Genomic DNA, 22577 nt, shown 5'->3' with positions numbered 1-22577 from the left:
CGGGTAGCACATGATGTCCAATTGGGTTGCTCTGTGCTGTCGACCTACCACTAGGTGGCAGTGTAGGATGGCTGGATGGGTGGTATGCAGTTTTGGTGGTGGGTTTGTGGTAACTGGATAGGTGGTGTGCAGTTAAATGAAGTGGCTCTTCATAGTGAAACGTCTGGGCTTGTTAATGTCTGGATTAAGTTCTGAAATGAACATTAAATCAATCCGGACCAGACCGTCAATTATTACATAATATATAGATGCATATTCCAGTGTTTTTAGTCTTGTGTGAGTGAACCTGCCCATATATTTTTCAGTACTCTGTGTGTACATTATGTGAAAATATCTGTAGACTACGAAGTTGAAATGGACATCAGAGAAATCTGCTTGACCTTTGAACACTGGCAGTCATCTGGCAGTAGTCACATCTTTTGGGGCTAGGATTGAGGCTCTGGATGCAGACAAGCTGTGCAGTTTCTCCTATTCAGTCTATCTCATGCTGTCATGTTGAATAAAATGTAAAACAATAAACTTTAGGTTTTGAGTTTTATTTATATCAGTGTATTTTCATATTTGCAGATCTATTTTTACTATTAAGATAGTGAATTCAGTCACCATCAGGGAATGTAAAACAGGGCTTGTGTGTTCTATAAATCTGAGTATTCTAATTGATATTTTTTCCTTTATTGATATTAGGCTAATGTTATGGTAGTTACTGGTGCATTCATGAGCTTGGGTCACTGGGACAAGCTAAATTCAATGTTGGGCCAAAGTCAAGAAAACAAGGCTTGATATCCCTGCTGCAATAGTAAACATATACACTTTTAGTTTCACCTTAAGTCATTCAGCTTTACAGTTGGATAGATATGACATTTCAATTCGAAACACATTTCAAACCCCTCATGGCACACGGTGGGAAAACCCACTGGCCCTGTTTGTGGCCAAGACAGCTTATTATCATGAATCTCATACAGTGTCAACAGCAACTGCATCTTTGGCTTGAAATATTTACAGTCAGGTCAACGCTGACTTACCTTCACTATGGCCCATAGCACTCACATACACAGTGGATATGATCCTTTGGAAGGGCAAAGTGTTCAGTTTAAGAAGGTGACTCTGCACATAGCGACAAAAATACTAATCTTAAACATTGTTATGTCATGTCTTAAAAATGTACCTTAGGTTTTGTGGCTTCAAATTCAATATAAACCATCAAAGTCAACATTTTAAAAGACTATTCGGTGCTCTTAGTCTAATTGTCTTAGTCCTGTGAGGGAATGGTAACTTCCTTTATAAATGAGTGCTATTAAGCCTTAATGCTTTCCAAGCATGATGGAGCAGCTAATTTTAGCTTGGATGCTAATGGTAGTCTAGGACAATTAAAATGTCTATTACTGCCATAAACTGTGAATAACACTGAGCAGCAGAACCCATTTATTCTGTTAGAATGTAGTAGAGAAATAGACAGCTAAAGAGCTTGTGGGGGGGGGGGTGTGTGTGTGTGTGTGTGTGTGTGTGTGCCAGACACTGTGTGGATGCTAAAATCAAACAGAACAGAGGTGGTACCATTATGAGATAGAAATATAGTCGCTGAGAAAAAGTCCCCCACTATCAGTCAAGGTCAGCTGTCCCCCAACTAAATGTGATGTGATATGATTTATTGTGTTTTTTCTTTAGCTGGACAGTTTGACTAAAACAACCCCACCAACTAATCTGGAGCTCTCACTTTCTTGCACTGTGTAGAGACAATGAATTACTGCTGCTCTGCTTGGAAAAGAAGCCACTTGGAAAAAATTCAAGCACTGTTGTGTGTAAATTATTTCCTCTTCTCCCCATTTTTGTCAGCGGGAATAAGAATGTGTTCACTGTGAAGCGCAGGTTTTATGTTACATTATTGCTGTACTGCTCCATATGTAGAACAAGTCGAAAAAGAAAGGGAGGCTTGTAGTGCAAGACAGATGGCTGATGGGGGATTTAAATCACTGCAGCACAGGACTGCGTGTGATTTAGGGACTGTATGAAAATTACAGTCATGTAATATATATATTTTACTCCATTCTTCCCTTGTGAGATTAAAGGATGTGTTCAATGTGCACCACTCCATGTGACTCAATTCATATTTATAATTCATATTCATTTGTAATTGGATTCCAAAGTAAGACAACACAAATGGTAATGTTTGAGCACCTTAGCAGCCTTAAGTCTAAACAACACTTAAAACGGCATTTCACGGGATTTCAATTGAAACGCTGAGATCAGTGGATTCCCTTTTGAGACAAAGTAAATCTGCATGAATTTTTCAGGCTGACTTTAACTTTTGCAAATCTTGACACCCGAATTGAGCTGTTGACCAACAGCAAACTGTCTGGACGGTGCGGGTCTGAGGAAATAGAGACCAGAAACTCCAAAACGGAGGTAACTATCTTAGCTAATAAGCTCTGTCGCGCTGGTGCTGTAATTTAACGTCCTCTGTTGGAGTATAAACAGTTTCACAGAAAAGACATTCACAGACAATTATGAGACAAGAATCAATGGTACAAATATGTCAACTGAATAATCTGTGTGAATTTCTATCTAGCTATGTACAATCCCTAGATAAAAACACCAGGGAAGAGTAAGCAGAATGAAGCCTGGAGATAGTGTGAATAACTAGCACTGACATGTTATCAGTTGGCTAGCTTTAGTAGTTACCACCAAACCCTGCGAGTGCTTATAACACCATCAGGCTTCTAGAACCACATATTTCGTGAGGACAAGTGGATGAATTTCACTGTGGAATGCTGTGAAAGGCAACTAAAAGAGCTCATCTGTACCAGAGCATATGAATGTACGCTGTATACAGATTCCTCTCTCTTCTCTCATTTTTTATTGTTTGGAACCTGCGAATGGGAGCGAGAATATTGCAAAGCTGAAATCCATCAGTGACAATGATGCTACTTTGCTGGGCCCGGTTCATTCCTTCTTTCAGCTGCAATACCCGTTTATTTAACAGCTTTTTACTCTAAAATACAGAGCTGCTGTCTTTTTCTCCATTCTGTTTGCAATATATTTATGATTTTGAGATGTTACAGGGATGGTTTCATATTCATTCTGTATAGAAACTATAATGCTGTGGAGTGCCCTGCTTTTTTTTTTTCTTTTTCATCGAACCTCACCACCCAAATGATATTCATACAGTCTCTTATTGTGACTCTTATTGTGAACGGCAAATTATATTCTAGGTTTTGGCCTCAGGAATTGCCACCCTAAAATTAGTAGTGCTTTCCAAATGTTTTACAGGCAGAGTGGTAACTGTTGGGATGACTCATGCCTCTGCCAGCTTCATTCTTTGTGTTCAAACAGGTGTAACCTCGCTCCTTTTTCTTTGCCTGCCAGCTTGTTCTGAATAAGCAAGTGTTTCCACCACATACATTCATTCTGCAGCAATGGGCCACCACTGCAGTACTTGTGCACAATATTAACTATCATCATCATACACTCATAATAAAAGGTTATGCACACCAAAGGATGGGAAATGAATACTTGTAATGATTAATAAAAGTACTTTCAGCATTCAACATGAGGCTACTCAGTTCTCCTTGATTTAGGCAATGAATGGAATTAGATATCATAAGATAAGAATCCATTCACACTCACTGCAGAATATTCAGGCTGTGTTACATACACTACATCAGAATAAGTTACCTGTCACCTGTGGCATGTCACCTCACTAACACTTGGCTTGCTATTGCTTTTGCCATTTTTCATTCATTCATGTTACAGCTTGAACTCCGTTAAAACACAATGTGTGAAGTTTGTTAATAGGAACCTTAGTAGAGCTTCAGGAAGAGAACTTCTATTTCAGGGATGTGTGTCCAAGTTCTCAACGTAAAAGAAAGAATAATATTCCCCAAAAACTTGCTTAAACCATTCATGGTTCATCTACATACAAGATGCTGAGTCAAACTTATGAAAGTTAGTTTTCCACAAAATATCAAATATAACAATTTTGCCTGACTTCATGTGTATCTGTCCAATTAAATTTGAATCCTACAATTTGGCCACTTTGGTGTTAAAAGTGCGATATCTAACACACAGTCTCCACTTGTAATAAAGCTGAGATTTGGCACTTTAATGAATTCCATTACTTTTTATTTCATTTTTTTTTCAAATTAAATGTGTTGAAGCACAGAGCCTGAAGAACCAAATACATGAAACTTTTCTAGATACTTACTGTCTGAACTGTATGTGCAGATGGTCTGCCTCTCTCCACACACGGAAAAACATTTAATAACTCTAAGAATTATTATTTTAATGCCGAGCACAGCATCTTTTTGCACTTTATTCATGCCAAACCATTTCCTATTTACTTCTGACTTGGCCTTCACAGCTGCGGTTATATTTCCTAATTTTTCGGGTCCCCGAATCCAAATACTGACAGTGCAACATTTGGGATGTTTTTTTCTGTTGATTTCTAACAGCAGGACTTCAAGCTTTTGCAGTGAGACATTCCTCTTTTCACCTTTGGTTGACATTTTGGTGAATGAAACTTACCCACTAATGGAGTGGAACAAACAGCCTTTTATAGCAGTGTAACAGTGTAAACATATCAAATCAGACTCTGACTTTGTCGTGTTAATGATTTGTTGAAATGATATTAAATGTGCTTTTGCCTTAAATTGAAGGCAAACATACAATAACTGAAAAATGTATAAGTAATCCTTATAATTAACATACGTTTTAAATGGCCTTTGGTGAAACCCAGGTTTATGCTGTATACTGTAAGGATGATTTATAAACCTGCAATGTAATAATCATATAAGATTACATTTACACTGACATAATTTCACACATTTAAAGATGTTCCACACCTGTGCACGTGTGATACCGGGGATAACTATATTCCATCACCTCCTACCACTCTACACCAGTGTTATAACTCATCTCCTACCTGTACACTCCAGGTGGAGGATGTGGGATGATGAAGCTCTTCTCCAGGTCACGGAGAACATCATTCAGCATCCGTACGTGGGAGGGGTCTCGCTCTTTGGGGTCGTTGGCTGGCCGCATGGTTTCTGACTGGAAGAAAGCTGCGTGGTCTCTCAGAGAGGAGGCTGAGGACAGCAAGGCTGGAGACACGGCGCTCTTGTCTAGACACACATACAGAAAGAAGCAACAGAAACATCGCATGAAAAACAAGACCTAATGTAAATCTTTGTTTCAGAAATAATTGCTGCCTTAATTATGTAAATGTTAGTTAAGAAAAACTGCATATGGAAAACAGTTAAATTACAAGGAAGATCATTATGGTCCTAAAAATCTACCAGAATCTGAAATAAGCTTTTTTTCACCTAAACTGTGTTATTATTTCCATTATGTCCCTAGTTAAACTCCTTTCTCACTCCCACATTACAAATCCAAAGACAAACGACCATTTATTGTACAAATTAGTACATCTTCTATTGTTTTTGACACTATGATATGATTAGCACCTGGTATTAACATACAAACTGTACCTGGATATCTACAGGAAAATAATGGGAATGCAGGTCATAACAGCACATAAATCAGATTGGCCATCACACTGTGATGTCAGCCAGGTTTAAAAGCAGTTTAACCTCAGTCTAAGCCTCTTCCATCTTGACCTGCACACCCAAAAGCTTCTGATAACTTCCTCCTTTCAAAAGTAAACTTAAGTAGAGCCCATATATCAGCAGCACTTTAGGAACTGCTATGACCTGCAAGATGATGGTCATATGCTGGTAGCACACTGCTCTCAAACGTCAATATCCTCTAGTTTCTTTAGCCTTCTTAAGGCTTAATCTTCTCTGTAATGTGCATTATCTTCCATTACATCTTACACAAAATGCTTAACCATATGTTTTCATATGATTCAAACATTCATCAGATAAAATAAGTGACTGCTTTCAGTGGGCAGAGACCAGCATTTGTTTAACTCTGAATGAAGAGTCAAGGACCAGATGTGATGTTTACTTCTGAACCATCTGAATCTGCTGCATGTCCTTTTTTTTAGCTGCACAGGAACATATCACTGGCTAATAGTCCAGGTGTGTCACAACCAAACACTGTACAACCTGCTTTAATGTGCTTGGAAATGGACATGAGTGACACCTTTCAAAAGCAGACACCACTGCACATTTTTAGATATAACTTTCTCTTTATGACTAAATCAATCCATTTTCTCATGTATGTATTATTTAGTTAGAACTCATTTCATATTCACTCCTCTTATTAAAAAAACACTGGTTCCAATCCTGGAGGTGCTACATCACTAAAAATATGAAAATACTAAAGCAGTTATTGAAATCATTTTTTAAAACACAAACGCTGTTCATGGCTATTCAATTCTAATCAATACAGGTTAGTATTCCAACATAAGAGCTATTCATTTAGCGTATTTCCATTATATTCATCCACACTCGAGTGTGATGCTGCTCCATGCTTGCTAAGAGGGAGTGGACAATGGACCCTTGTTGAGTTTTTTTTTTTCTGTAATGTGCATCAAACGCTCATTCTTATACATATAGATTGAGGACAAAGTACATTAAAAGTGAATGAAATCCTGTGTGTTTTAAAAGTTTACTAAAGTCTAATCTCACATGTGTGGAATGTGTTGGTGAATGTGTAACAATGTCAAGGTCCGCTGTTGGATAGCTATGCAAATACACACACACACACACACACACACACACACACACACACACACACACACACACACACACACACACACACACACACACACACACACACACACACACACACACACACACACACACAATGCTACACCCATTAGCCTGTCAACACAAAGCTGGCTTGTTTTACAGTACATTAGGCACTGCATATCAATTACCTTGCATTTACAGTTAATTGGCCTGTTTTCTTGGCTCTATTAAATGATATCTGGCTGGATCCAATGGCTCTGTGTTGGAAAGGCTACAAATAATAATGTGTTGTTGTGTCTGTGTGAAAACAAAGGCTCTAAGTCTAATAAAGTCTCTTTCCTATTTCTCTTCTCTTGCTGTGCTGGGACTGTCCACCCAAGAAAAAGAACTAAATCAGTCAATTAGCAAGACCCCCAAAACAATGTTTTTTACATTCAAGTGACTGTGCCCTCTAGTGGTCGTAGTCATTCCAACTGCAGCTAGGGAAGAAATCAGGTGACGTTATTACAGTGATAAAGTGTGTGTAGGGAGGGATGGGATGGGTTAATAAAACACTGGACTTCATCATAGGAGATCACTGTTCATTTCATGTTTTTAACTGCAAAACTTTGTTCACAATGTTCCCCTAACCTTAACCACTTGTAACCATAGTAACAAACACTAACCCAAACCACAATGTTTCCTTAACCTTAACAAAGTACAATTTTAATGTAAACCATGAGCTGACCAGGAATGCTCACTTCAGGTAAGGTAAGGTGTATTTATGAAGGTTTTTTCTATGTGTGAGAGCTCTAGAAAGAGACTTAACTAAGAAGCAATCAACTCTAAAAATGGCTTAACCACAAGCCAAGCCATACTGTTTCCCTTTGAATATATATCATTTTCATAATCTCCTATTCTTATCATGTAGTTAAACTTTTAAAGACCTTTCCAAGGACTCTTGTGATTAGTTAGAGATCCATGCATCCAACTCAGTGAGACACTGGGACACTTCCCTGCTGTGTGTGTGTCCTCAGCTATTCTGAGACTGGATTCATCCTCCTGAGAAGCAGTGAACCAAAAGCTGTTTCACTGAACCCAACTGCAACAGTTCCCATCCGGCTGTTACTCTGGCGACCCCAGGATAACCGAGTCTGCTTCACCTTGCTCAGCATTTTCCGGAAGGTTCCCCAATCATCTCGCCTTCATTGACCCCTCATCGCGTTCTGACTTTTGAAAACATTAATTCATTCATATTTGTGATCTTTAAAAAAAAAAAAAAAAACTCTAATCATGATCTGAACTTAAAAACACCATAATTGCAATGTGCAGATAGTAATTTAAAAAACGCTGTCATTGGATGTGAGATTTGCAGAATTTTTTGTCAATGGAGGAGGATTAAAATTACAGATGTTTATGTCACACTTATCAGGTGGAAAAGGGAACTACTGCACACTAAGGGCCTGATTTACTAAAGGTTTGTGTGTGTAAAAACGTGTACAAACTTGACATCACCTGCAAAAAATGTGCAAGCTGATCTACTAACACAGCGCACTGAGGTTTACGTCTTTCAACTGTGCAAGATAGTACGCGCTGTCCATTTAGTACGTTTACCATAATGAATATGTAATATGAGGTGTTTCAACCCCAGTGTGCAAAATACAGAGAGAAGAAAATGTAAATATGTTATTTAGCACGTGCATTGTGATTTACCAAACCTGAAGGTATTATTTCTGACGCTAACTGTGTCTATAAATATTAAGTTTGAAGGGCAGGTATTAACCAGCTGCTCACTGGGCACAGATGACTTCTGTTACTGTGGAGACGAGGAGACAGAGGCACAATGACAGAATACACACAGGACGGAGTTTTTCCACCTGTGGACTTCAGCATTGACTTCATCACAAATACTCTCCCATATGTCGGTTTCTCTGGTAATATTTGTTTTTGTTATAACTCAATATATTAGTTAACCTCTTCCACTAGAACCTGATCACATTTCATTTTGCGCTTGCAGCTTTCTGCTCGTCCAAACTCTCCATAAAGACACAAAACCCTCATTTAAATACTGCTGTCTCCACCCTGTTGCACCTGTTTTCATTTACGCAGTTATTCTTAGTAGATCACCCGTAAAACACACGCAAACAAGACGCGCAATCTATTGCACCGTGCACGCAATTTAGTACCCACTATTTGGGATCTTAGTAAATCAGGCACTAAGAGTGGACATTAAAAAAAGGATATTTCAAATACATGTTTGACTCTGAGAATATGAAGAGTGTTAGGATCATAGCAGGAAGTACAAACTTGTTAGGATTATGTGTGTATTATTGTAATAAAATACACCAATAGCATATTAATGTAATAATATTATATTAATCATCAGACCTTGGTGCGTGTATGTGTGTCTCCTTGGATCAGTGTGTGCCACATTAGGTTGGGTACAGAGCGTGACTCATTGGAGAGGAGAAGGAAAGACAGCAGGGACAAAAATAGACAAAGAGAACTGTTCTCTCCTACAAATTTAAATGGATCAGGCTCCTTACAGCCAACTGGGACTCATGAAATATTGTTTGATTGTTGTAATCCATCACATCTTTTGACACACAGGGACATGTGTGAGTGTATATGTATTTGGGTATTCAGCTGAGATGTGGCCTCTTGTGATATCAGTGGTAGAGCAGACAGAGTGGGAGGGAGGGACATAAGAGCTTTAGGGTGATGCCATAATGTGATGGAACATTTTCCCTTTTTCAGTAGACAAACGTACAAATGTTTGCGAACTTTGTATGTGTCCAGTGGGTGTAATTGATTGTAATTCTGCCTTTAACCTAGGTTCTTAGAAGTAATATCGACTAAGTCTTTGATTATTTCAGTTATACGAAAAACAGTTTTAGGCTGCCCTTAGTACTCATAAAGTCATAAAGTTGGTATGCTGGAAATCCTTTTGATTAAAAAGATTAAAAAAAAACAAAAAACAAAAAAGCTTATTAATGTATTACATGCTGTTTCAATAATTCATTCACTCATAACGAAACACACTTCACAAAGTACTTCACTATAATTTAATAAATTACATAAAAAGTACAAAAACAAAACAAAAAAGAAAATGATAAAGCTACAGAAGCCCTGAAAGGCAAGTGAGTTGTTTTTTTTTCTTTTTCTGGAGATCCAACTCTGATTTTTCTCTCTCTTGTGTTCATGACTCAAGAACACTTCACATGTTTTTTTGTTTTTTTTCGTGAAGACAGAAGATTTTGTAAAAAGACATAAGTGTCGTAATTCTTATTTTGACCACAGGGGGGCAAAGATGCACCACTAGCCCATGTTCTGAATAGGTTTTCTCCCAGGTGAGCTTTAATTTGTCCATGCACTCTAAACACAATGTACATATATTGTAAACAATGTAACATTACTGTCATGTCTTTCTTTTGGCTACTAGTGTATTTTAGCATTAGCTAAAATCAGTGGAGCCGATTGAAATACATTTGTAGCCAAACACACGGTATCTGTACGTGTTTTTTCACCAAGCAAAGCTTTTTTCTTTTTCAAAAAATAAATAAATAAGTACCTTAGAAAGATTATATTAAAATTGGATCACCAGAATGAAAAAAGTTCTTTCAAAAAAAGTGATTAGATATTAAAATTTTTAAAACTGAGCCCACACTCATTCAATCACACAATCATTGAATTACTAAACACAGTACAACACAGTGAAATGTTATTAGAATCAGTCTCACACCATTTCCATTTCCACAGACTGAGCTTCACTGACCTCATGTTCTACTAAATCACAGTTTAAATGTGGGAAATGGTGAATGCATGTTTTATTGTGAAAATTAGGACTATGATCAGGGACATCAAAAACATAGTGTAATCATACATCATGCAGCAGGTGCTTTGACAATGACCTGATAAAACACCCTTCTTTTTCAAATCTTTTTAGTCAATCCAAATGTTTATTAACTGGATCTGATAATAAAGAGAGGTGTGAATACTCCGTGGTGGTTGTCCTTGTTGATAACCGATTAGACAGGCAGCATTTAACCCCGTTTTTATTTAACACAATTTCACTGATTACAGCAGGGACCTACCTGAGTGCTTTCACTTTATGTTCATGTGAATACTTACAAAACGTGTTCAAAGACAAGTGCTCGTTCAATTCAAGGTCAGATCGTGTTTGTGAGAAATTGTGAAAGAAACTTGCCTCCTCTGCTCATCATATAACTGAATTGTTTGCTTCCTAAAATACTTACAAAAAGCAAAAAGCAAAGATAAAAGGCTTCACTTTAAAGTGGAACATGATGACTTCAGAGCAAGAAAGGTGAGTCGCAATGGCTCTCCAAACCAGCATGCCAAAGACTTTACCCCTTTCTGTTGTGACCTCGCTCTTCTGGAGGCTTTTGGTGAGGAAGCATGTGAGTGACAGTGTATATATGTAGACAATATCTCTGTTATACCACAGCTAGACACTCCTGTCCTCTGTTGGAAGGTACAGGCGACAAACTATGATGAAGCTTTGACTGTCGACAGTCTTTTTCAACCACACTGACAAGGACTTCATTCCAATTTCAGCTGAATTTGGGCAAATTACATGGGTAATGTTATCTGGAGAGAAAAACCAAAACTCTGTTGTATGATCATATTGTATGATGTATCTCCACATCAACACTTTAGAATGGAACAGAATCACCACTTGTCAGACTCATTCCTGCCCAACCAGGAGTGCAACATGGTTCCATCCATTAAATCATCCAAGAAACAGCAGGTTTTATACAAGCACCTCACTAAGACAATTAAAGTGTTTTTTTTCTCCCTTCCACCTATTTGCTTGAGTTCCTAATAGTGGTCACAAGCCTCCTTACAGTATCTCTAACTCTGGACTTCAATCTAATTATCCAGGAAAAATGGGGTTGGCTTTACCAGTGTGATAACTAATTAAAACTCTACAATATACATCACACAATGGGCTTTAAGTGACAGCCAGGTGTAAGAAATAATGAATTCATATGGGCACACACATTTACTTTGATTTCCTCAGTGTATAGTTATTCCCAGCACTGACAATAAGTCTGTTCTACCTTCCTTTGGTAATGCCGTGGAGCACCGATGGCAGGCCCTGCTCCAAGCACCATCACTACAGTAAATTAATGGAGATTTATGTCAGATCAGACTAGACCAAAGGCAGTTTTATATGAAAAGAGAATAGTGATTAAGAAAGTTGAACAAAAGGTTTTTAGGCGTTTCAATTAGCTCTGGTTGTTTGAGTTCCCTCCATGACTGCCAGCCATGAATACCGCAGTGCTCCATGCCGGCTGTGAAGAATCCATTAAATATCACTGGTCCTCTGCCGCAGGGGGGCTGTGAAAACACCCAGAGACCAGACACACACAAGCATTGCTACTCATACACCCACACATCATTTCACATGCCCAAAATATACTCGCACGCTAATCTTTCAATAGACCTGAATAACACATGCGTCACTACCTACTCATGTGTAACCTACACATGAGGATGTACACATACACCAACTGTCATTTCATTCAATTTACATCCACACATTATACTGTGCTGTTTTTATTGGCTGTATTTAATTCAAGGATGCATGGTGGAGAGTCAGAGTCTTCCTCTCCTCACTAAGCCTCTGCTCTATTAGCTTCTGTAACATAATGTGTGTGTGTGTGTTTGTTTTTTTTAATAGAAGATGGTTTCATCAGACTTTATGAAAACCTAAACCATTTTTTGTGATTTTCTTTCCATATTCTAAGCCAATTGTAAATCCTATAGGCTACATTCAAGCTATAGGCAAAAGGCCAATATCAGTTCTTTTTTGCTCACATTTTATGTAACCAATCTATTTTTTCATAACATTGTGAACACACAAATTACATGACATTTGTCTTAAATCAGATACAGGTTTGATTTTTTGCAATGCGACTTCAGTCTGAACAGTCATATCGGAATCCATACTGACCGTTCATTCAATGCTTGTCTTGAACACCAGTTGTCCCATAGCTTAGAAACTGTGCTTTGTATTTCTCCACATGCTGAAATAGTGTCATTAGGTTCTAATCAGAGCAATACTCTCAGGAGTTTAGAGCGTGGTGTCTCAATCATCTCTCCAAAACTAAAAACACAAGTGGAGAAGTGTAAGGAATGGATTAATGAAAGGAGGGTGTCTGTTCCATGTAAACTACAAATGTAAGCAAGTCTTGCTATAGGTAGCATAGTATCTACAGTAGGGTTGCCTCCCTAAAAGTTGCATTTTGTCGGTCGAATCACTGCCTGTTTTTTATATTTTTAGCCATGTCATGTTATGTCTAGCTATTATACACAGAGTAATGCAGGCTGACAGCATGACAGTCTGTTAACTTTTATAGATTCTTGTCTCTAAATGACCTAAATACATAACTGTGATGGAAGCAGGAGACAAGGGCGATACAGCGACAGTGTTAAAGCTCCATTGTTAAATACAGCAAAGTCGGCTGAACTCCTGTTTAAACAGATGTGTGCCAGCGTCTCCTCTTCTACAGTGTGATGGACTCAGGAGAGTAGCTCTGTGCTGTGCTTGAATTTTTAAAACTGAACTAATACTAGGACCTTTTATTTCTCTGACTATGTGAAAATAGGAAGCTTTCACATCACACATGATGCACAATAGCATTAAAACACAAACGGCTTCTTGTAACTGTGGTGATTTGACGCAGACATGAATATTTCTCATAGTAGAGTCGATGCATCGGTCAGAGTCGAATGTTAAAATCCTGAGTCAGCGACAGCCCTCACCTACAGTAATATGCTAATCAATGATCAACTAATGACCACTTAACCAACTTCAATCTTTCATTCAATTCATTTTCTTAATCACTTATCCTCTAGAGAGTTGCGGGGGAGCTAGAGCCAATCTCAGTGACACTTGGTGAGAGGTGGGGTATGACTGGTGGCAATCAAAGGGCTGACATATAGTGTCAAGACAGACAACCATTCACACTCATATTCACATAACCTGCATGTTTTTGGTCTGTGGGAGGGTGCTGGAATGCCTGTAGAGAACCCACACAGGCACGGGGAGAACATGCTAAATCCACTCCGCCCAAATTTGCCATTGGCTTCAAACCCAGAACCCTCTTGTTGTGAGGCGACACTGCTAACCACTAGACCACCCTGCCCCCTCAACTTCAATGTACTTACGAAATGTGGTTGAAAGCTCCAAAAAAGCTAGTAAGTGGGTTAGGGTTTTGTTAAGATTATTTGGGTAAACCTTAAAATTTTGTTGCAAATGATTTTTTTTGAACACTTGGGGGCAGCAAAACAAACTGTAAACACATCACATGCATATTATCACAATACAAAGTAGGGCTGGGACGATCTGCGATCAAATCGTATATTGGCGATTGGAGGGTTGCCAGGCGATTTGCTGTTTATCAAGGCGATTTTGAAAAAAAGAAAAAAAACGGCGCTCTACTGTGCATTAAGAGATGTTTCTGGAGGAAATACATGACTGTTAGAGAAGCCCCGTTTACAAACAGTCCTACAATCTACTTTCTCTCTTCTCTTCTCTTCTCTTCTCTCAGCGCAGGGTACACTGTCAGCAGCACTTGGGTAAAGTTAGAAAGAGATTGGCAGATTCGAACTTCAGCGATCAATAGATCACAAACGAAACATTGTTAAAACATAAAAAATGTCTCTTTCCTATCGTAGTAAGGTAGAATATTGACTACAAACTCATTTTAGCCAAAACGAGTCGTCCTCCAGGCTGCAGGAAATATATTGCTATCTATGCGCTGCGGGTGGAGAAGCGAGCGCTTAGGGACCGTCTACAAAGTGCAGTACCAAAGCGTAAAATATTCAATATCTCCACTTTTATTCACTGTAGTCTCACCAAATTCACTCCACACATCAACCTGATAATCACACTACAACAGTTATTTCAGAAAAAATATTTTTGCATATTTTTGGGGAATTTTATTGTGAAAAATCGTCAATAGCGTTAATATTATACAGTGTAGGATGACCAAAATCATGCTACACATCAAGGGTCACCTAATAATCATACTACAACATTTATTTTAGGAAAATTAGTTTTGATATACTTTTGGGGATTTTTTATATTAAAAAATCTTCAATAGCGTTAATATTATACACTGTATACTCACCAAAATCATGCTACACAACAAGGGTCACCTGATAATCATACTACAAAAGTCATTTCAGGAAAACATTTTTTTTGCATATTTTTGGGGAATTTTATTGTGAAAAATCGTCAATAGCGTTAATATTATACCCCGTATACTCACCAAAATCATGCTACACAACAATGGTCACCTGATAATCATACTACAACAGTTATTTCAGGAAAAAAAAAAGTTTGCATATTTTTGGGGAATTTTATTTTGAAATATCGTCAATAGTGTTAATATTATACAGTGTAGGATGACCAAAATCATGCTACACAACAAGGCTCACCTGATAATCATACTACAATATTTATTTTAGGGAAATTAGTTTTGATATAATTTGAGATTTTTTATATTAAAAAATCTTCAATATCATTAATATTATACAGTGTAGGATGACCAAAATCATTATACACAACAAGGGTCACCTGATAATCGTACTACAACAGTTATTTCAGAAAAATTTGTTTTTGCATATTTTTGGGGAATTTTATTGTGAAAAATCGTCAATAGCGTTAATATTATACAGTGTAGGATGACCAAAATCATGCTACACAACAAGGGTCACCTGATAATCATACTACAACAGTCATTTCAGAAAAAAAATCTTTTTGCATATTTTTGGGGAATATTATTGTGAAAAATCGTCAATAGCGTTAATATTATACAGTGTAGGATGACCAAAATCATGCTACAAAACAATGGTCACCTGATAATCATACTACAACATTTATTTTAGGAAAATTAGTTTTGATATACTTTTGGGGATTTTTTATATTAAAAAATCTTCAATAGCGTTAATATTATACACTGTATACTCACCAAAATCATGCTACACAACAAGGGTCACCTGATAATCATACTACAAAAGTCATTTCAGGAAAACATTTTTTTTGCATATTTTTGGGGAATTTTATTGTGAAAAATCGTCAATAGCGTTAATATTATACCCCGTATACTCACCAAAATCATGCTACACAACAATGGTCACCTGATAATCATACTACAACAGTTATTTCAGGAAAAAAAAAAGTTTGCATATTTTTGGGGAATTTTATTTTGAAATATCGTCAATAGTGTTAATATTATACAGTGTAGGATGACCAAAATCATGCTACACAACAAGGCTCACCTGATAATCATACTACAATATTTATTTTAGGGAAATTAGTTTTGATATAATTTGAGATTTTTTATATTAAAAAATCTTCAATATCATTAATATTATACAGTGTAGGATGACCAAAATCATTATACACAACAAGGGTCACCTGATAATCGTACTACAACAGTTATTTCAGAAAAATTTGTTTTTGCATATTTTTGGGGAATTTTATTGTGAAAAATCGTCAATAGCGTTAATATTATACAGTGTAGGATGACCAAAATCATGCTACACAACAAGGGTCACCTGATAATCATACTACAACAGTCATTTCAGAAAAAAAATCTTTTTGCATATTTTTGGGGAATATTATTGTGAAAAATCGTCAATAGCGTTAATATTATACAGTGTAGGATGACCAAAATCATGCTACAAAACAATGGTCACCTGATAATCATACTACAACAGTGATTTCAGGAAAAAAAAAGTTTGCATATTTTTGGGGAGTTTTATTGTGAAAAATCGTCAATAGCGTTAATATTATACAGTGTAGGATGACCGAAATCATGCTACACAACAAGGGTCACCTGATAATCATACTACAACATTTATTTTAGGGAAATTAGTTTTGATATAATTTGAGATTTTTTATATTAAAAAATCTTCAATATCGTTAATATTATAATGTAGGATGACCAAAATCATGCTACACAACAAGGGTCACCTGATAATCGTACTACAACAGTTATTTCAGAAAAATTTGTTTTTGCATATTTTTGGGGAATTTTATTGTGAAAAATCGTCAATAGCGTTAATATTAAACAGTGTAGGATGACCAAAATCATGCTACACAACAAGGCTCACCTGACAATCATACTACAACAGTTATTTCAGAAAAATGTGTTTTTGCATATTTTTGGGGAATTTTATTGTGAAAAATCGTCAATAGCGTTAATATTATACAGTGTAGGATGACCAAAATCATTATACACAACAAGGGTCACCTGATAATCATACTACAACAGTCATTTCAGAAAAAAAATCTTTTTGCATATTTTTGGGGAATATTATTGTGAAAAATCGTCAATAGCGTTAATATTATACAGTGTATACTCACCAAAATCATGCTACACAACAAGGGTCACCTGATAATCATACTACAACAGTCATTTCAGAAAAATGTGTTTTTGCATATTTTTGGGTAATTTTATTTTGAAATATCGTCAATAGTGTTAATATTATACAGTGTAGGATGACCAAAATCATGCTACACAACAAGGGTCACCTGATTATCATACTACAACAGTTATTTCAGAAAAATGTGTTTTTGCATATTTTTGGGGAATTTTATTGTGAAAAATCGTCAATAGCGTTAATATTATACAGTGTAGGATGACCAAAATCATGCTACACAACAAGGCTCACCTGATAATCATACTACAACATTTATTTTGGGGAAATTAGTTTTGATATAATTTGAGATTTTTTATATTAAAAAAACTTCAATATCGTTAATATTATACAGTGTAGGATGACCAAAATCATGCTACACAACAAGGGTCACCTGATAATCATACTACAACAGTTATTTCAGAAAAATGTGTTTTTGCATATTTTTGGGGAATTTTATTGTGAAAAATCGTCAATAGCGTTAATATTATACAGTGTAGGATGACCAAAATCATGCTACACAACAAGGGTCAACTGATAATCATACTACAACAGTCATTTCAGAAAAATGTGTTTTTGCATATTTTTGGGGAATTTTATTTTGAAATATCGTCAATAGTGTTAATATTATACAGTGTAGGATGACCAAAATCATGCTACACAACAAGGGTCACCTGATAATCATACTACAACAGTTATTTCAGAAAAATGTGTTTTTGCATATTTTTGGGGAATTTTATTGTGAAAAATCGTCAATAGCGTTAATATTATACAGTGTAGGATGACCAAAATCATGCTACAAAACAAGGGTCACCTGATAATCATACTACAACAGTCATTTCAGAAAAAAAAATCTTTTTGCATATTTTTGGGGAATATTATTATGAAATATCATCAATAGCGTTAATATTATACACTGTATACTCACCAAAATCATGCTACACAACAAGGGTCACCTGATAATCATACTACAACAGTCATTTCAGAAAAAAAAAACGTTTTGCATATTTTTGGGGAATTTTATTTTGAAATATCGTCAATAGCTTTAATATTATACAGTGTATACTCACCAAAATCATGCTACATTTGCACAACTGAAACAGCTATACATAGTTTTTCATTATTTGATAGGTTATGGCAATCTAACCATTCATTAAGATTTTCAAAGGACTATGACTCAGGTGTGAGCTCCTTTTACAGTATTGTCTGAAACAATAAACTTTTTTTTTTTTTTCAGAACTGGAGTGATTTAAATATTTGCAACATGGGCATTGGTGTTCTCCTTAGGTCTACTATATTTTCTTATTGGTGGATAAAATTTGACTTTGAATATAAAAAATAGCTTGAGGAAAAATTATTAATATATATTCTAACATATGTTCTATATCGTGTCAAGACTATCTCTCCATTCTACATATTCCATATGTAGGGGGGGGGGGGGGGGGTGTTTAGACGGCTTGTGTGCACAAAATCCACTTACTTTGAGTTTGGGAGAGCTGGTCTACGGGCCCCTCTCTGGATTGCTGCGACTGTCTTTGCTACCCGAGCTGGTGAAAGCGTGGCGGCTTGTGACAACGGTTTGCCGGTCACACAAGAGATGTCTGGTATGCTCCGGCAGGGCCGGGACCAGCCCCACAGCCAAGACCACCTCAATTAGGTTCTGCTGCTTCCAGTGATCTACGGGTCGTTTTGGAGGCCAGCCAACGTGTGTGCTCGCTCGGAGGGGCAGTGCCGCAGAGATGTGGCTCGTCTCCAGCAGCACTTAGAGTACCTAGGCCTGCACCTCAACAGGGAGAAGAGCAGGCTCCAGCCCTCACAGTCCCCGGAGTTCCTAGGCATGTGTTTGGATGCCAGGTCAGGGACTCTTTACTTGACTCCTGTGAGACAGGCCGCCCTCAGGGCTTGCTTGTCCCAGTTCCGGCTTGGGGCCAGGGTGACCTGGCTATGTCTCCGCCTCTTGGGGTTAATGGCAGCCACAGTGCATGTCATACCCCTGGCTCTTCTGAACATGCGCCCAGTGCAGCGCTGCCTCCTAGGCCTTGGATTTTGCCCACAGAGGAATCTGCAGGCCAGCGTATTGGAGATGCGCAGACTGTGTGTGGCTCTCTGTTGGTGGCGGTGGCCGACCAACTTGGCACGTGGGACGGTACTGGGGCTTGTGTTGCGTCGCCAGGTGGTGTCATCAGATGCTTCCCTGGTAGGCTGGGGGGCTGTCCACGAAGGCAAGGGCATCAGCGGCCTTTGGCACGGACCCTGGTTAGCGCAGCACATAAATGTTTTGGAGCTGCAGGCTATCCATTTGGCTCTTCTGCACTTCCTACCAGAGCTACAGGACCGCCATGTGCTGGTGAGAACAGTCAGTACAGTAGCGGCGGCATATATCAACAGGCAAGGGGGCCTAGGTTCCCCTCGCCTGTGCAGATTGGCTCGGGCAATATGGGAGTTGGCTCATCCCCAGTTCAAGTCCCTGAGGGCCACATACGTGCCGGGTCGGGAGAACCTTGCTGTAGATCGGCTCTCCAGGGGGGGACCCCTCCCCGGAGAGTGGCAGCTGCATCCAGAGGTTGTGAGCGGAATATGGGATCGTTACGGCACAGCCGTGGCAGATATTTTTGCATCCAGGGAGAACACTCATTGTCCCCTCTTTTTCTCCATGGGGAGGGACAATCCTCCCTTAGGGACGGATGCGATGGCACATCAGTGGCCACTGGGCCTCCTGTATGCCTTCCCTCCCTTCCTCGTCCTGCACCAACTCCTACAGAGAGTCCAGCCTCATCCTGGTGGCCCCCAATTGGCCCCAGATGATTTGGTTTGCCGAGATTCAGCCCCCTTCTTCAGGGACAACCGTGGGAGCTACCCATTCGCCGGGACCTCCCGTCCCAGGCCGAGGGAACTCTTTTTCATCCTTTTCCCCAGGGCCTCAGGCTTTGGGCCTGGTCCCTGAAAGGGCCGAATTTCTAGCCTTGGGATTCCCCCAGTCTGTAGTGGGTACTTTGCAGGCGGCCCGGGCTCCCTCGACCAGGGTTGCTTATTCCTATCGTTGGGGGGTGTTTCAATCATGGTGTGCCTCACGACACGTGGATCCCCTCTCCTGTATGGCCCCTGGTATCCTTCAGTTCCTTCAGGAGCTGTTAGAGGCAGGCAAGTCTCCCTCGACGTTGAGGGGGACGGTGGCAGCCATAAAGGCGGCCCATGTTGGGCCTCGTAAACTGGCACAGGGTTGTTGTGACCTTATTGCTCAGTTCTTTAGGGGGGTTTGTAGGGTTGCTCCCTCTCCCAGGAGGCCGGGTGTACCCCCATGGGATTTGGAGATGGTTTTGTCAGCCTTGCGGCATGGGCCGTTCGAGCCTCTGGAAACGGTTGGGCTGAAATGGCTTTCGCTCAAGACTACATTCTTGTTGGCTATTGTGTCGACAAAAAGGGTGGGTGAGCTACATGCCCTTTCCGTGCATGAAGAGTGCTGCCGATTCTTGCCTGGAAATGCTGGAGTGCTGCTGCGTCCTAATCCTGCATTCCATCCTAAGGTCTGGTCTGAGTCCCACGCCAACCAATCTCTTGAGCTGCGCCCTTTCCGCCCTCCTCAGGATGGGGTATACAGTGTATAATATTAACGCTATTGACGATTTTTCACAATAAAATTCCCCAAAAATAAACAAAAACACATTTTTCAGAAATCACTGTTGTAGTTTGATTATCAGGTGACCCTTGTTGTGTAGCATGATTTTGGTGAGTATACAGTGTATAATATTGATGATATTGAATATTTTTGAATATAGAAAATCCCCAAAATTATATCAAAACTAATTTTCCTTAAATAAATGTTGTAGTATGATTATTAGGTGACCCTTGTTGTGTAGCATGATTTTGGTCATCTTAAACTGTATAATATTAACGTTATTGACGATTTTTCACAATAAAATTCCCCAAAAATATGCAAAAATATTTTTTTTCTGAAATAACTGTTGTAGTGTGATTATCAGGTGACCCTTGTTGTGTGGAGTGAATATAGTGAAGACTACTGTGTATAATATTGAAGCTATTGAAGGGAAATCAATGGAACGACAGCACATGACAGTGATGATATTGAAGTATTATACACAAGCACATTTTGTAACAATAACTGTTGTAGTGTGATTATCAGGTGACCATGGTGTGTGGAGTGAATTTGGTGAGACTACAGTGAATAAAAGTGGAGATATTGAATATTTTTTGCTTTGGTACTGCACTTTGTAGACGGTCCTTAAGCGCTCGCCTCTCCGCCCGCAACGCATAGAGAGCAATATATTTCCTGCAGCCTGGAGGGAGACTCGTTTTGGCGAAAATGAGTTTGTAGTCAATAGTCTACCTTACCACGATAGGAAAGAGACATTTTTTATGTTTTAACAATGTTTCGTTTGTGAGCTATTGATCGCTGAAGTTCGAATCTGCCAATCTCTTTCTAACTTTACCCAAGTGTCAGCAGCCCTGTGCTGACAGTGACGGGTTGCATCTCTTTGATCCGAACCGACACAGCGCGTTTGCTCATGCTTCGGGGTCGTTCAATAGAGTAATTGCAAATAAATATTGTTTTAATGTGTAACTATTGAAATGTTCAGACAAGGGCTTTCATAAATTCCTACAGTGTTGCAGCACTGCCGTCTTTGCAGGTTAAAAGTTAATGACAGCGACTTGAAGTGAGGACGAGCAACACGTCTCTGTCTTGTCAGCACAGGCGATACTACAATGTGACGTAAACAGACTGCCGGTCTCTGATTGGTCAGAGAGTCGTCACTGGAAGAGTCATGAGCCGTCCCTAACAAGAATCAAACCCGCCAATTTTTAAATACCGGCAACAACGTTACAGCCATTCGCCTCCATGTCCTCCATTGTTTATGTGTTTGTGTCACGTATAAAACAAAGTCACGGCAGTTTCGCGCAGCCGTGCTATGATGACCCCGCCCACGTTGAGTAGGTACTATAGTAATGGAAAATGTCGTTTCTGGTACCGAGCCGAGTCGAGTAATGCTAGAACTCTGTAGTGGAAAAGTGCCACTAGTGAGAAGAACAAAACAAAACATTAAGCTTAAAGGCAAGGCTATATGTAGTAACGACCCTCATCTTTTTACATATTGTCATGTGATCGTTTGTTCATACAAATATTGATAATGCAGCTTTAAACTTGTTTTGTTAAATTACCCAGGAGCCTCTTATGTTTCTATGTTGAGGAACATTGAAGGTATCATTAAAAGGATGCTTTGAAATGTTAATTTTCAGTGGTGAAAGATTCCGGAATTGGAATCCAACACCCCCCCCCCCCACACACACACACACACACACATTCAACACACACACACATTCAACACACACACACACACACACACACATTCTACTGTCTTTTTGTCACAGTTAAGATTATAAGGTGTTCAAATCCTGCTATCTGTATGTCAACTTGTATCCTGCAACCAGGATTACCATTAACCAACCCACACACAATGACAATTCTAACACACACCA

The 22577-nt window shown here is 38.8% G+C and overlaps 1 protein-coding gene across 1 annotated transcript in view; it reads right to left on the bottom strand.

Moving 5' to 3' along the window:
• Positions 1 to 22577, bottom strand: part of LOC133984718 (inactive N-acetylated-alpha-linked acidic dipeptidase-like protein 2) — a 354227-nt gene that overhangs the window by 16379 nt on the left and 315271 nt on the right. The window contains exon 15 of the mRNA XM_062424175.1: positions 4919 to 5117. Coding sequence (XP_062280159.1) covers positions 4919 to 5117 — 199 coding nt within the window. The remainder of the gene's footprint in view (positions 1 to 4918; positions 5118 to 22577) is intronic.

Source organism: Scomber scombrus, chromosome 8 (genome assembly GCF_963691925.1).
Source record: "Scomber scombrus chromosome 8, fScoSco1.1, whole genome shotgun sequence".
Classification (NCBI taxonomy): Eukaryota; Metazoa; Chordata; class Actinopteri; order Scombriformes; family Scombridae; genus Scomber; species Scomber scombrus.
Note: the sequence above shows the minus strand (reverse complement) of the source record. Positions and strands in the feature narration are given on the sequence as shown.